General features: G+C 47.0%; 1 protein-coding gene across 1 annotated transcript; it reads left to right on the plus strand.

Moving 5' to 3' along the window:
* Positions 1-7,007: 7,007 nt before the first annotated feature.
* On the plus strand, positions 7,008-15,750 carry C1S (complement C1s). The gene is made up of 11 exons (XM_039718142.1): positions 7,008-7,196; positions 8,121-8,325; positions 9,451-9,628; positions 9,864-9,989; positions 10,653-10,852; positions 11,076-11,229; positions 11,460-11,575; positions 11,806-11,884; positions 12,137-12,274; positions 12,748-12,822; positions 14,487-15,750. Exons 1-11 carry the CDS (start codon positions 7,186-7,188, stop codon positions 15,287-15,289), a joined length of 2,085 nt encoding a protein of 694 aa, XP_039574076.1. The 5' UTR covers positions 7,008-7,185; the 3' UTR covers positions 15,290-15,750.
* The last annotated feature ends 872 nt before the right edge of the window (positions 15,751-16,622 follow it).

The raw sequence follows: 16,622 nt of genomic DNA on the forward strand, positions 1-16,622 counted from the left end.
GCCCGGCAGTGCCCTGATGACACGCCTCTCCTCCGCGGTGCCAGCACTGCCGCGGACACGGGGGATGTCCCCGGACAGCGATGTCCCCGGACAGCGATGTCCCTGCACTCAGGGCAGCACCCGGGGGGCTGCGGAGATTCCCGAGCGGACACCCCTCCGGACCCGCGCTCACGGGATGCACACGCATCACCGGGCACTCACGGGACAATCCCAAACAAAGTTCCCGTGCCGGGGACACGGACCCAAATCGGGGTCTTTCGCAGCCACCCCCGGCTCCTCCTCGCCCCGCTTCCACAGGCGGCCTGCCAGGACCGCGCCCCGACCTCCCGCGGGGAAACCGGGCGTGCCGGGAAGGGGGCGGGGGCGGCGTGAGGGGAGCGTGAGGGGGCCTCGGCCAAGGTCTGGGGCTGGCTCGGGGTGTGAGCCTGAGCCTGAGCCTGAGCCTGAGCCTGGCTCTGGATGTGAACCTGAGCCTGGCTCTGGCTCTGGGTGTGAGCCTGAGCCTGAGCCTGGCTCTGGCTCTGGCTCTGGATCTCTGTCTGAGCCTGAGCCTGGCTCTGGGTGTGAGCCTGAGCCTGGCTGAGTGTGAGCCTGAGCCTGGCTCTGGCTCTGGGTGTGAGCCTGAGCCTGGCTCTGGGTCTCTGTCTGAGCCTGAGCCTGGCTCTGGGTGTGAGCCTGAGCCTGGCTCTGGATCTCTGTCTGATCCTGAGCCTGGCTTTGGATCTAGCTCTGCTTCTTGGCGCCGGTCCTGGCTACTGGCTGTGGCTTTGGCCCTGACCTCAGTGGTGGCCTCGGCCACAGCCCCGTCCCCGGTCTTGGCCTCAGCCTCCTCCTGAGCTGCAGCTTCAGCGGCTGCTGGAGCTTCCCAGCCAGGTCCCACTGTCCCCGGGGCTCCCAGAGGACACATCCTCGCTGCTGGGCTCCCAAAGGGACCTGCTTCCCGTACGGGCATTACGGCAGCGCCCGTGCTTGGCCCTGCGCCTGTGGCACCCAGCTCAGTGTGCCACAGCAGCAGGCACCGTGTCAGTGGCGCTCACTGGCCGTAAATTGAACCACAAAAAGTTCCAGCTCCGTGAGGGAGAACTTCTTGACATTGAGGGTGGCAGAGCACTGAACATGCTGCCCAGGGAGGTTGTGGAGTCTCCCTCTCTGGAGACGTTCAAAACCCGCGTAGACGCATTCCTGTGTCACCTGCTCTAAGTGACCCTGTCTGGGCAGGGAGGTTGGGCTGGATAAGGTTCCTCCCCGCCCTAGCAATTCTGGGATTCTGTGGCTCTCTGGTCGCTCAGCAGCTGGGCCCATGCAGACTGCCCATAACTCAGCTGCTGGATGGCCTCTTAGGTGTGTCCCTTCGTGCAGCTGTCCACATGTGCACCCCGAGCTCTCCCCAGCTGAAGTTTCAGGTGCAATGGATGCGATCCTCTTCTCTTGTTTGTGTTACTGTTTTCCACTTGGGTGCACAAATTCAGCTGAGGGGCAAGTACAGGCTCGCACAAAGGTTCACATGAGAAGAGACCTCTGGAGCTCTCTGATCCAAACTGCAGCTCACAAGCAGGACTGAAAGCTGGAGCCATTTGCTCAGGGCAGTGCCTGGGTAATTGCTGTACATTTTCCATGGTTGGAAAGCTCCCAGCCTTTCTGGGCTCCTCAACCAGTGCTGAATCATACTCTTTATCCCGGTCCATCCTCCTCATCGCCACCCTTTAGGCAGCAGCACCAGCACCTGCTAGATGCCATTTCTTATCAAATCTGACTGGGAAAGGGACTGATTGACAGCATGGCCACATAGACCTCATTTACTTAGGAGACCAGGCTGAAGACCTTGCCTCTCCTTGCCCTTCTCTTTTCCAGGCTAAACAATTCAGATTGCTCAATAACAAAGCTCTATCACCTATCCATGGGGCTCTTTCCATTTGGTTCACACCTCTTGCAGAGAGAGGGAGTGAGGAAGTGCATGAAGAAGGGGAGAGAATCCATGGGGCTCTTTCCATTTTGTTCACACCTCTCTTGCAGAGAGAGGGAGTGAGGAAGTGCATGAAGAAGGGGAGAGCCTGGCCTTCTCCTCCAGAAGTCCCCTGAAGGCAGTGTAAGGTGCAGAGTGGCAGGCCAAGATGTATAGCCAGGGTTTAAAAACCCTCCCAGGTAGCTGACTCCATCAGGTTAGACTCTACAAACAGAGTATTGCTGTATTTGTCCACCCTAACCAGTGGACAAATTTGCCACATTTTTTGCAAAGTCTGAGAACTGCCTTTTCCAGGCATAGCTATCTCTCATTTCCACGTTCAGTTGTGTGTTTTTGGTGTTTAGGCCACTGTCCTAAGCAAATCAGTTCTCTGTGAGCATGACGGCTGTCTGACCCTGCTCAAGGCACGTTTGACCAGAAATGATCTGCTTACTTCTGTAATTTACTGTTGTCAGAGAAGAGCTTCAGAAGCAGCATCTGTTCCTGAGATTGCCCAACAATTTCCATTGCAAGATTGTTTCCAGTTGCTTGAAATGTTGCTATATTTGACCTGTTTAGATTAAACGCTTGATAGTTACTTGGAGTCAGAGTACAGTAGGACTGAGAGTAGCTTTTAAGAGTCACAACATGATGAGTGCACCACTACTTTTCAGCAGTATTACTATTATTTTAATAATAAGGGCAGTGTTATTCTTGGGAGGAGGGGCTGTAGCCAAAACTCTTGATTTACTGTCCTTTAGGTAAACCATAATTTCATAACATTACACAGGCATTAACGTGAAGCTTGAGGTTCACATGTGGCACAATGGGAATGCAGCTGCTGAAGCTTCTGCAAATCCAGTTCCACTGACTGTGTTCCAGTGGCTCCATGCAGCTTTCCCAGAGCCACAGCAGAGCCACAAGACCCCAGACGCTTCTTCAAGAGCTCCTGCAAGACTTTCCTTCCAGGACCATTTCCTGTATGCTGAGGAGCTGGAACAGGAATGTTGTGCCCTGCCTTGACGGTGCCTCTCCTCCCAGGCAGGCACAGGAGCCTATCCTGATCAAAAGGGCCACGGGAGAGGAGCTGGCTGCTTGGGGCAAGGTGTCTGTGTGGGATTAGGGTTGAACACTGATGGGGAGGAGGAAGATGCTGGAAAAGCCAGAGCCAGAATAAAATTAAATATGACAGATGTCTGCTGCTGTCAACAACCATGTCACGGGAAAAGCACAGAGAGGGTGGGGAGAGAAATATCCACTAGCAAGGAATGAAGTATAGAGGGGGAAGAGAGACTGCTTGGAATACCAGGCAGGGAAAGACATGAAAATAAGTTTTCATTAAAAGGATGAAATTGGAATTGGTGGCCATGGAGCCAGTGGGGAAAAAAAAAAGCCAGGAATGGGTGAATGACAAAATAAAGAGATGGAGAAACTGGATGTTGGAGGCAGGAAGGGAATAGCATGCTTGAAATCATATCACCTTTTCAGTGTGAAGATTACTGAACAAATAAATCATAGAATCATTAGGGCTGGGAAAAGCCTCTAAGAACATCGAGTCCAACCATTAACCCATCACTGCCAGGTGCGCTGCCAAACCGTGTCCCTAAGCACCACACCTACACATTTTCTGAACACTTCCAGGGATGTGCTTTCCTGCCCATTCCCCTGGGCAGCCTGTCCCAACGCTCGATCGCCCTTTCGAAGAAGAAATTTCTCCTAATATCCAAGCTAAACCTTGGCAAGCTTGAGGCCGTCTTCTCCTGTCCTGTGCGACGCCAGACGCGTTCCTCGGGCACGGCCGGCTCCCGGGGAGCCGCAGCTCGTGGTTCCCGGTCGGGCGGGGCGGCTCGGACGCTCCGTGCCGGGACCAGGAGGTGTCACCCCGAGCGGGTCCGGGAAGTCACCCCCGACTCCCGTTGTGCCGCCGGGCGGGGCACTCCCGGGGCCGGCACTCGCCGGGGCCCGCCGGTCTCTGCTGCCGCCTCTCGGTGCCGCCGGGAGCGGCGAGGCGGGACTTCAGCCCGGGAGAACCGGCGGGTTCTCCTGGCGCGGGAATGTCGCCGCGGCAGCTGGCAGTCAGGTGGTTTGGAGGCTGAGAGAAGTGAGGTTGCCCAGCCTGAAGAAGAGAAGGGTCCTTCCTCGCCAGAGCCCTTCCAGCGCCTAAAGGGGCTGCAGGAGACCTGGAGAGGGACTTCTCACAAGGGCAAATAGAGATAGGACAAGGTGGAATGGCCTTAACCTGAAGAAAAGTAGGTTTGGAATGGATACTAGGAGAAAATCCTTTACTGTGACGATGGTGAGGCACTGGCACAGGTTGCCCAGAGAAGCTGTGGATGACCCCATCCCTGGGAGTGTTCAAGGACAGGTTGGAGGAAGCTCTGAGCCTCTCCATGGTCCAGTGGAAGATGACCCTGCCTACAGCAGGGGGGTTGGAACTAGATGACCTTCAAGGTTCCCTCCAACCAAACCATTCCATAATTCAGTGAAAGAAAGCACAAGTATTTAGGAATATTTTACTGTAATGGATGAAACACCAGGGGTGTAGGGGAAAGAAGTCAGAAGGCAGCAGGCATCTCAGTATGGTGCAGTGCACTGAGCAGCGTTCCCAAGCCCCAGGTTTTACTGGGAGATGGTGGAAGCTTTGCAATGAGACTCAGTGATGGAGGGAATATAGGAGGTGAACAGACTCTGGTGAAAATCCCCCTGGTACGATTTGCAGAGGTGGAAATCAGGGAATTGTACTGAACAGTTCTGAGCCAGAACACATCTGCACTACCAGGGGTTTATCAAAGACTCCCAGTGTAACAAATGGCAAAAAAAACTGGCCTGGGTCACAAGAGGGAGGTGGGAAGTGCAGCGTGCAGGAAACCCACAGAACCCTCTTATTGTCAGAATGGGAAACAAGCAAATTACTGCCAAGGTCTGAGGATATTTTATTTCTTACTTCTATGTCCTTGATTCCCTGCCGCTTACATTCCCTCAGTTCACTTAGTTAATGTTGTTTTCTCTTTTGATGTTTATGCCCTTTTTAAAAATGCTCTGACTCAGTGTTTCCAGATGGAGATGTGTGTGGCTTTTCTTAAGAACTTGGGAAAAACTTTTTTTCCCCAACTTCCTGGGGGAAGACAAGCCAGTCAAGCCTGTTTTAAATGGTAATTTAATGAAACCTGGAACACTGCTGTGCTTCATAACATCTGGCAAAAAGGTTACAGCTACACAACTCTGAGTCATTTTAAGAAAAGGGTTGCCTTATGCAATTTGGGAAAAGTACTATGTGGTCATGTAATTTAGGAATTTAAGAGAATGTGTGTGCCTCTGAGCAGAATTATATTGCATTGGCGAATTTAATGTTATCACTTGTTAACCTTAATGACATGATTTTGCCTCTTTTAAACTGTTACCTGACATAGTTGTAGCAAATTTTGAAATATATTATCTGTTTCATCTTAAGAGTTGAAAAAACAATACAGGTTTAAGAAAATGCAATCGAATGTTGTATATATATTCAGTGTAAATATATATCAATATTATCAGTCTTCTGCATAAATAGTTAGCATTATACAGATATGTGACCAGATAAAGTGCAGCTACTTCTTTATTTAACTATCTTCAGCGGTATTTTCCTTAATTAATAGAAATTAATTGATTAATAATACATATTTCTTAATTAAATGTCTAAATAATTTCTTAATTTTAAAAATTAATTTCTAAAGAATTATGAATATTCATACACATATTCATCTACCACTGCTACAGACGAGTCAGATTTATATGAAAATATGAAATTCCCTTGTGATAAAATGACATGCATAATATATCAGTTCACACTCATTTTATTTCCGCCATGCCCATTTTCAAATATGATTGTGGCTTGAAGAGTCACGGACAGGGTTTTTACACTGCACAGCTCAGAGGAGAAAACATCTCCCTATGATTTATCGTGTATCTTTCATCACTGTTTTCCTGTTCTCAAAATTCCAGTTCAAAACATGGAGCTGTGCTCCCAAGAGACATCAGAAGGGAGATGACACTCTGTTTTCTTTCTCTTTCCATTCTCATTTTGACAAAGAAAACAGACTAGGCATGTTCTTCCAGCAGAGCCTTTATCCTGACTACAGTGAAGTCAGTTATGATTCATCTGGAGGTGTTTCTCCCCCTTGACAATATAAAGGACTATTTCAGATGGGCTGTGCTAATACACTTTGCCTATGGCCTGTTGAAACCTGAAGCACTTTTTTTTCCCCTGTCTAAAACAAGCTCTGGAGTGTGCTGTGCTGGCTGTAAAGGGTAGAGGCTGTAATGGAATTTTAGATTTTCATTTATAGTCCATCCCTGTGCAGCTGGTTTGTGAGGAGGAGGGGGTTTCTAGAGTATTAGTGACAGATATTTTATCTTGTATTTTGGCCTTGGCTTGTGGGCACTGGCTGGGCTAAGCGTCCTCCCTGGTGTAAGTCTCTGAACTCCTTTCTGCAAGAGTCTTAGATCTAACTTGCGGCGGGGCTGAGTCTGATGAACATGAACATGATGAACATGCTCTTTCTTACACAAAGCTCGCTTGGAAAATAAAAATGTAGTTATGTGCTCCAAGTCCTAAATGTGTCCCCATACTGAACCCAGAAACCCACGTTTCCTCCTGCTGGTAGCCTCAGAGAGGCATAACATTGAATAGGCCACTATTTTTTCTTTTATTTTTTTCCCTAGAAAGGGGTCTCTGAAGCATCCGATGAGGAGCAGTAGCAGCAGCCCTGTGGCCATCAGGGTGCAGTGAGACTGAACTCCAACACGGTGATCTCTGGACACGATGATCAAACAGGGTTTTCTGTGCAGAAACATTGGACTCTCCCTTTTCTACACCCTTTGGATGTTGTTCCCAACTTTAAAAAGGGAGGGGAACAAAGAGGAGAGGGAAGGCAGTCGAAAACTCTATTCCCCTCCCTTTTCCCCAAAGTCATCTGATTTCCCGAAAATACAACCAGACTGGTGCGCTCCCCACGGCAACTTCAGCCAACAGGATTGTGCAACTCTTTCTGGGAATTCCCCTTCCTGCCGAGAGCTTTCAAAGCCAGCATCTCACGCTAGAGGGAAGGCTGGGGAGCCGCATCCCACAGATAGAGGGTGCTGCGATATTGTGAATTAGAGCTCCCTTCCCAAAACTCAGCTTTGGGTGCGTTTGGAGGAGGGTGTGCACAGGAAGAAAAAAGAGAGAAGGGAAAGAGAAGAGACAAGAAAACCAGACCTGAACTATGGAGAAAAGGTAAATTTTGCAGGCATTACATGTGAGAAAGAAGGATATTCCCCAGTGCTGTTTGATAGCTAGAAGAGTCAGGACAAGGTGCTTCCCAAACCCAGGGTCATAGCATGATTTTTGAGGTGCTGGGAAGAACGGATTGGGTACTCCTGGGGGATGTGTTCTCTGTCTTAATTTGCTGTGCACCAGTATAATGTCTGGATTCACTGGTGGTCCTAAGGGGAGGGAGTGAGCACTGGTGAGTACCAAGACAGAGATTTTGTCTTTATGGATCCTCCCTTCTTGATGCTTGGGTTTGCTCTGTGCAGGAAGGGCCAGAGTTATAAAACGTTGACCTAGACAAAACCTTGACCTAGTCTCTCCAGGGTGGCATTTTAGGATCTTCAACCTGCTTAGCAGGCAGGCAGACATACAGGCAACATTAACCAATCACAGTTTTTTGTCCCAGAGCATAATTCCAAAGTCCAGTTCCTGAAGGTTTTAGGAAAGGAAGAATTGCTTTTTCCAGATGTGGCGAGTTATTAAATCTCAAGGTTTATTAGTAATTGTATTCTATAAATCATGTGTTTGCACTGTAAGTCTCTACTGATTTTCAGATCTGAATTTATCTATAGCCCAAATAGCCTCCAGAACAAGGCAACGAGTAAGGAAGAGCACTTATGATCCCTGTGTTCCGCTCCTGCAGCTTTACCAGCTCCTACAGAGACTGAGACAAGCAGAGAGCATGACTGAGGTTGCACTCCTGTGTGAAAAGCTGCAGGAGAAGGACAAGCCCCACACAGCCACAGCACTGGCCTTTGAAACTTGGGAGCCAGGAGCTCTGCTGCATGCTGTGTGCAGCCAAAGTCCAGCTTGTGCACTTGTCCAGCCAGTGCACATATGAAAATGGAGAACACTACTGCCATTTCACCTTCCCTTCTCTTTCCTCAGGTCCCTGATCTTCTTCTGTCTTCCCATCTGGGCTGATGCAGCCTCTATGTATGGAGAGATCTTGTCACCCAATTATCCTCAGGGGTATCCCAATTATGCGAACGAAACTTGGCAAATCCAGGTCCCTTTGGGATATGGTATTCACCTTTATTTCACACATCTGGATCTCGAACCATCACAGGACTGCGAATATGACTTTGTGAAGGTACTGTCTGTGTCCTTCAGTGAGAAAAAGGCAAGATTGCAGGTTAGAGCACAGAACAGCAAAGCTGTGCAGAAAGCTCAGAGCTGGGAGAAGAGTTACGCACAGCCTTCCTCTTCTGAGCTCCAAGAAGTCCAAATGACTGGATGTGTCTCCACTAACAGTCATGAAATCAGCTCAAGTTTGCTTTATAACCAAGTCAGTGTTGTCTGCCAACTGAGTGCATGCCATCCCATGTTTCTCCATGTTCTTAGGAAAAGTCTTGTTAACAATCACTGACACATCTCTGTTGCAAGGCATATTCCTAGCCATTGTAAAAAAGGAGTAAAAAACCCATTTTCTTAGGGCAATATTTGTCTGTGCCTGAAATTATTTGAAATTAATCAATGAGTAGACATAGATGATGTATTGCAAACAAAAATTGATGAGTGGACAGAGATGATGTATTGCAAACAGAAATTGATTGGAAAGGATGGAGGTTCAAAACAATCCATCTGTATAGGGATGGTGGCCACTCAGATAAAGTGCTGTGGTCCCTTGCACCACAGTTTTTTTATGATCCATGCACCACAGATTTCTTAGAGCCAGCTCAGCTCTATGTTGTCCCACAAGGCACAAAAGATCAAGCACTTCCACACAAACAGACAGAAACAATACCATCCTGTCCTGCCATAGCTCTGCCTCTTACAGGGCCAGTAAGGTCAAGTGCAGCACCAGGACATATTTGAGGAGGACCAAGGTGGGCCAGAAGGACGAGTGTGCTCTGTAGTAACCTGTGTCCTTTTGCAACAAACCAATGAGCCTGTTAGGCTGCACTGTGGACTGTCATGGCTGGTTTTGCTGCTTTGAAATACAGTGTTTTGGTGATTTTTTTTGGACAAGTGGGCCTGAAGAAAGGATGTTAACAGCAAACAGTGTGGATTAATTTATATCTGAGAAATTAAAAAAGTATTTCACTGGGAAGACAGTAGGAGGGAACACTCTTCAAGTGTCTTATGAGTATCATGAAACTTGCTGTCCAGAGGCTCCACTTGGCTGCACCTGAGCACCTAAAAGCTGAAAGACTCAAGTGCTGGTAATTCCGCATGTTGCAGGGGTGAGGTGAGGTGTCTCTGAATTCTTCTGCAGATCCTGTCTGGTGGCTATGTCGAAGGTGTGCTTTGTGGGAAGAAGAAACCTCGTGCCCCTGGCTCCAGGATTGTGGAGGAATTTCGTGTCCCTCACAACACCCTCACTATGACATTCCAGTCAGACTTTTCCAACGAGGAACGTTTCACTGGTTTTGCTGCCTACTACGTTGCTGTGGGTAAGGTTAAAACAGCCTCCTCTGAATCTCTGTAGTGTCCAGGCTGGGACTAAAGATGACAAGAAGGGCTTTTCTTACAGAAATTCCTTATTTAAAGAGATACCAGCAGACAGAGCTGCATTCCAGTATGCCCAGTATAAATCCTTTTCCTTGTTGTCCACTAGTGTTTGCTTCAATTTCTCCTTCCCTCAGGGCCCTCTCCTAATTTGGCCGATTCATCTTTTCACACTTGCAGACTTGGATGAGTGCATGGATTTTGTGGATGAACCCTGCAGTCATTATTGTAATAATTACATCGGAGGTTACTTCTGCAGCTGTCCACCAGATTATTTCCTCTATGAAGATAACAAAACTTGTGGAGGTAAGAGATGTGCATGACCTGTGGTCAACAGCAAGAATTCATTTAGGCCAAGTGAGATATTGCACTTGGAAGACTTTATCAACCTTCTGAGCCATTTGTGACAGGTATATTTTGGGAGGAAAAAACCTATCCCACTGCAAATCTGAACTGTGGAAGACAGTGGTTTGAGGAATTTCTATTAACATATTCTTAACATTTTTATTTTTGTTTCTGTAGCAAGAGAATTAAAAAACTACTGAATTACATTCTTTAAAGGCTATGATGGAAACCCTTCTTAGCATACTGCTATCTGTGAACCTTTAAATCTCTGACAAAAACAGGAAGTTCCATAAGGAAACAAAAATTACCAAGGACCTTCTTGGCTTGAACCAAAAAGCTGCAAGATCACAAATGGTGCATGTTGAAAGGAGTATAATATGAGGACCTGAGAATGAGGAAAGGAAGCCTAAATTTCAGGTGGAGGGTAAAAAGGAGTTAAAGTCCCTGGCTAACTGGATAGAGAGTGGCCCTGGCTTCAGTTTCTTGGGAAGAGGCAATGCTGTGACATGGTTATGGCAGGTAGCTGGGCGGACTGGCAGTGTGGTGGAAGAGGGAGAGCTTGTCAGGTGCACACATGGACCAGTTCCTTTCTGAATACTACTTGTGTTCCTTCCTCAATCCTAGTGAACTGCAGTGGAAATGTCTTCACTGAGCCAACGGGGGAGATTGCCAGCCCCAACTATCCCAACCAGTACCCGGAGAACTCTCGCTGTGACTACCGAGTGGCTCTGAGCCCGGGCTACTTTGTGGTGCTGACCATTCACAGAGGCGACTTCGACGTGGAGCCAGCCGACTCCAACGGGATCTGCCACGACAGCTTAACTGTAGGTGTGCAGATTAGGGAGCTCAGGAGTCAGGGTGCTCTGAATCTCCCATCAGTCTCCTCATATTTAGAAGACTTTGGTACTGCTTAACTTTATCTTCAATTGTGTTGTCTTCTGGAGTTTGTGGGAATACATTTGAATATGTATGCACTGAGTGTGTATTTTAATAGCTCTCTCAATACATTTGACATTTCTCATTTATTCTTGTTTGGTATTTTCCCAGATTGTCTCTGGAAAACAGCATCTCGGTCCCTATTGTGGCAGCAAATTCCCAGGTCCTTCTGAAATCAAAACCAGGAGCAACATTCTTGACATAATCTTCCAGACAGACCAGGGCATCCAACACAAAGGCTGGAAAATACGCTACTATGGGGACCGTGAGTAAACGCTTGGGAATGTGTTCCCTGTGCTGCTGAGTTAGGGACAGGCTTGTCCCAGGTCACATTTGTGGCACAACAGCATGTTAACATGTTCACAGCTGCTGGTACTGAGTAAGGGTATGCCTGCTTACTAGGGGAAAACATCACTGGGGAGAAAGAGGTTGGGAGCTGGAAGGAGAGTGACTCTTGAATCGGTTCACTACTGATTTCCACCTATCTTTTCAAAGCTGTAACCTGTCCCATGAATGTCATCTCCAACTCTGTTGTTGACCCAAAGAAGGACAGGTATATCTTAAAGGATGTTGTGAAGGTGACCTGTGTGGAAGGCTACGAAATTGTGAGGGTAAGTGAAATAAAAAAGCATATGTTCCTCTGGCCTGCTCAGTGACACCTGGAGGCCGTTCCCATCAGGGGTCCTGAGCACTTTTGGGAATCCAAAGTTTTCAACATAACAGTGGTAAGAGGAATCCTCTTCCAGCCACTGCAGCATTTTGAGGCCCCTCCACTGGAGCATCTGTGTCAGATGTATTTCATGTCCTGAGACTTACATGGATCAAATGTTTTATTTCCTAGCAACGAGATAGCATCACAAGTTTTCTCTCCAGCTGTCAGGAAAATGGTGAATGGAGCAACTCCCACTTGAGCTGTGTTCGTAAGTGACTGTGCCTGTATTGTGGGAAGGGAATGGGAATGAGTGTTTAGGCTCTAGATCCACTGTATCTCCAGATCAGGAGGATACTGAAATACTGGGATGTGAGCATGCTGAAGGGACAGAGAAAGTGAGCTCCCATGACTGTACACGGATTAGAGAAGCTGAGTGGTTCCCTGTCATACAAAATAATCACAATGTCGAGTGAGGGTGCTCCTTTGATTGTATTTGATCCTTTCTGTTTCTTCTCCACAGCTGTGAACTGTGGTGATCCCCCTCAGGTTGACAATGCCCAAGTCTCATACGTCTCCGAACTCCAGGAGCCTCTGTACACAGCTGCTGTCCGCTATGAGTGTGAGGCACCCTACTACACCCTGGAGAACAGAGGGCATGGTGAGCATTGCCTCTGCTGCACAGTCCTGTTCCCTGGGTTAAAGGCCCAAGAAGTGCTTCTGGCATGTCATGGGGCTGGGATTTTGTGCCATGAGGTCAAGACTGGTGTGGTGTTGCAGGCAGTAGTTTAGTATTGCCTCTGTGTTTAATACACTCTAACAATGCCTGGGCTGTTGACCTTAAGTGCATTAGCAAGTCCTCTCTCTGTTTGCCTTGTGAGTGAACCATGCAGGTTTTGTCACACGTAACAAAGAGTTCTGGGGGGAAAGTAAAGGACTCAGGAAATCTGTCAGATGAGGTTTCTCTCAAAAAGGGTTAGAAGCATCCTGGTAAGGAGATAACAGCAATGTTTAACAAGTTGTGCTTGCTTTGGAAATAAGAAGGTTGATATGTCATATACAGTAGTGTTATTTGCCCTGCATTTATCTTGATTGTGTCCTTATGGAACCCTTTTTTCTCTCATGTTTTCCAAGGGATGTATCGGTGCTCAGCCAGTGGAGAATGGGTCAATGAAGAGATGGGAACAAAGCTACCAAAATGTGTCCCAGGTACTACCAAACACTGTATGGGCATGCAGCATATGAAGAACACGGCTTCTTTCATCTCTGTATTTTTCTTTTCTTAACTTCCAGCTGATAGAGAGAATTTTAAAGCCTGTGCACTGCTCAGTTCACCCTCGTAGAGGAGGCAGTGTGACTTGGCCTAGTTGAACGATGATTCCTGTTCACTCCTACAAAGCCCCAGGTCCTCACTGGCAAAGTACAAGAGCCGGGCAGTGTGACTTGGCCTAGTTGTGCATGATGATTCTTGTTCACTCCTACAAAGCCCCAGGTCCTCACTGGCAAAGTACAAGAGCCAGGTGGAGGAGATTCAACTCTCTTAAAAGTCCAGTCACAGCTTAGACAGTGCTTTGGATTATACAAGTACACAGTGAGAAAGGCAAACTGAAAGATAAAGCTCAGGGAATTTACTACCCAAGAGGAGGCTACAAAGAACATGAAGCCAAATTCTTCTCAGTGGGACACAGCAATAAAAGGCAATGACAGGCTCAAGTTGCAACAAAGGAAATTCTGATTGTATCTAAAGAAAAATGCTCCCCCAGAGCACTGGAGCTGCTGTCCAGAGAGGCTGGTTAATCACTACCCTGGGAGATGAGCAGAAGTTATCTGTCAAAGCCCCTGAGTAACCTGGCTTTGGAGCTAGGAGGGCAGGGAGGAGGGCAGTTAGGGAGGAATAGGTTGAGATAAAGGCACTGAGAAGTACCTTCCAGCATCAATCTTCCTATGATTATGTGAAACTCTTAAAAATTCTGCTTCATGCAAATTAGAAGCTATCTGCTGCTATAGTCCCTTAAACTCTGATTTTCTAACTAAGGATTCAATGCAAACAAGACAATGTGATAAGGAATCAGTTTCCTAGCAATGTCAGAATGACATTGCTCTTATTTATGTCCTTATTATTAACATACTGCAAAATGTTACTGAGCATTTTGCTCAAAAAAGCATGGAGCAGCTCTGCATCCAGAAGACCCACAGATAAGATCCCCTACTGCTTAAGATTTTGCATACTTATAGAAAGGAGAGGCAAAATGGTAAAACATCAGTGACAAATCTGAACTCTTAACCTGAGAGCATCTGGAGTTCACAAAAACAACAACAACAACAAGCCAAGAAACAAACAAACAACAAAAAACCCCAACCCAACCAAACCACACCAAAAAGATATGTATTTAAAGAGCAGTGTCATATTTCTAAGAAATCAAACAAGTATTTTTTCAAAGACTTCATCTAAAGAGCATAATTCAGCAAAGGAAAAATACCAACTAGAAGGCAATTAAATTGCAAGCTTTGACATACTGTCAGGATGACAACTGCTTTCCAGAAAACTGAATTTGAGCATTTTAAATCTAAACTGAGTGTTGATAGTATTTTTTCTAAAATTTTCTTTGATTTCTCTGTAAATACTAATTGCAAGATCTGTGGCATAAAATATAAACATGGTTACTCAGATTAAAAAGTTATTTAGAGGACACGGGAAGGAGGGGACTGTGGGCTTTTCAGCAGCACCAAAGAACCCCCAGTTTGTAACTGCCAATTTTCCCATCTTGTGTTTCTCCCATCTTTCTTTCTTTCTTTCTTTCTTTCTTTCTTTCTTTCTTTCTTTCTTTCTTTCTTTCTTTCTTTCTTTCTTTCTTTCTTTCTTTTCTTTCTAGTCTGTGGGGTGCCTAGCAATCCCATCCGAGACACAGGGAGGATTTTTGGAGGCACCCGTGCAGAAGAGGGGAACTTCCCCTGGCAGGTGTTTTTCAGTAACCCCAGAGCAAGCGGAGTGCTCATCTCTGACAGATGGGTGATGACTGCAGCTCACGTGCTGGAGGGAGCCTCAGCAAATGACATGCCCCCCATGTACGCTGGGGTAATCAATGTTCGTAGAGAATCCCTGATACAGGATGCTGAAAAGCTTATCCCAGAAGCTTCATTCATCCATCCTGGTTGGAAGGAGGAGCCTGCAGAAACCAGGATCGATTTTGACAATGATATTGCGCTACTGAAGCTGAGGGATCCTGTGAAGCTGGGTCCAAACATCTCACCCATCTGTCTCCCTGGTAAATCACCTGCATATGAGCTGGAAGAAGGGACTCTGGGCTACATTGCTGGATGGGGCCGGAGAGAGAAAGGAAGGCTCCCTGGTGATCTTTGGAAGGCCCAGATTCCCGTGGTGAACATGGACAAGTGCCGATCTGTGAAACCAGACGGCTCCGACGATTCCGTCGTTTACATATTCACCGACAACATGATCTGCGCTGGCGGTGGCAAGGACAGCTGCCAGGGGGACAGTGGTGGAGCCTATGCCATCCAGGATCCTCTGAACGCCACCCGGTACTATGCGGCGGGGCTCGTCTCCTGGGGGCCGAAATGCGGCACCTTTGGCCTTTACACCAAGGTGGTGCGCTACCTGGACTGGATCAGAGAGACCATGCACCAGCATGAGGGCGAGGAAGCTTGGCAGAAATAGCTGCTTGTCCTTCCAGCACTGTCACCCTGTCTAAGTGTGATGGCTGCACGGTTGGGCTGGCTGTGACACTGTGCACTCTGTGTATCCAATGGGAAATATATAACGCATTGTAACTCGTCCTGTCTGTGCTGAGTGGAGAGTCAGGAGTATGGACCTGTTTCTCCCGCTGTCATCATGTCTGGGAAGAGAAATTCTCCTTCTTCCACTCAGAGTAGTGTAAAAGGAAGACATTATTCTGAATAAAAGAGACTCCTTCTGCTTCCTTTCATTTTTTTTCTATCCTATTTTTTCCCACTTGGAAAAGACCTAGCTGTGCCCCACTGAAACCTGACAGGGAGGTTTCAATGAAGACAAGAGAGAATAATGGTTGGTTCCCATGGAAGGTTCAGAGCCTGGTTTCTGATTTATGTATTTCCTGACCTGTTCAGAATATCTAACAGCATTAAAGAATGTCCAAACTGCCTTTTGTGCAATGTGCTATTGTGTCTGTAACGCCTTTCTTCTTCTCAGTCTAGACCTAGTTCTCCCTGAAGCTCCCTAAATCAAGTATCTAATCATATTCTGACCCTGCCAGCTTTCATCAAGCTGGAACTTGTAGTACCTCACCTCTCTACCAGAGTCTTTATAAAATTCTTCTGAGATGGTTTCATCTCACTCATCAACCATTACCATCAATGAGAACTTCAGATCTCTGAATTAAGCTGAAGAGAACAGACATCCAAAAGAATTTAATTCATATGCCCTCAGGTTTGTGGGTTTGTTTTTTGAGTTAGAAAATAAATAAAGCTTGATTTTTCTCCCAAAACACTATCTTCTCTTGGTTTAGGGAAGGAATATTATCTGACATGTGTTAGAGGCATTTTCTGCTCCGAAAAGTCCTATATCACTCACAGACTCCTTCCACTGAGGTGATCAGGGCGCTGGTACAGATGGCATCTACTGAAAGACTGGGTGTGTTCAGCTTGAGGAGGAGGAAGCTAAGAGGGGGTATCTAACTGCTGTATTGAGGTACTTTAATTTCCACTTGGGCATTGCCCTAGCATGTGGGTCAGCTCTGGAAAGGTGCCACAACAGACTGCCCCCAGGTCTCAAAAACTTTCCCTGAAGCTCCGAAGTTAGCCCCACCATCAGCAGTGGATTGGACAGAGACATCTTATTCCCGCCTAAGTTTTTATAGGAGCTTAATAAATGGTGAGAAGGATGTGTACAGTTCTTGGGAGATTTCAAATGGAGACCTGCACTCAGCTGAAGCACCTTGAGTTTTATGTAACAAGCAAAACATTATTGGATTGTTGGACTAGTAACCAAGTATCTTATATCTTGTTTCTCTTCC

Source organism: Passer montanus, unplaced genomic scaffold (assembly GCF_014805655.1).
Source record: "Passer montanus isolate IOZ18808 unplaced genomic scaffold, ASM1480565v1 scaffold39, whole genome shotgun sequence".
In the NCBI taxonomy this organism is placed as follows: domain Eukaryota; kingdom Metazoa; phylum Chordata; class Aves; order Passeriformes; family Passeridae; genus Passer; species Passer montanus.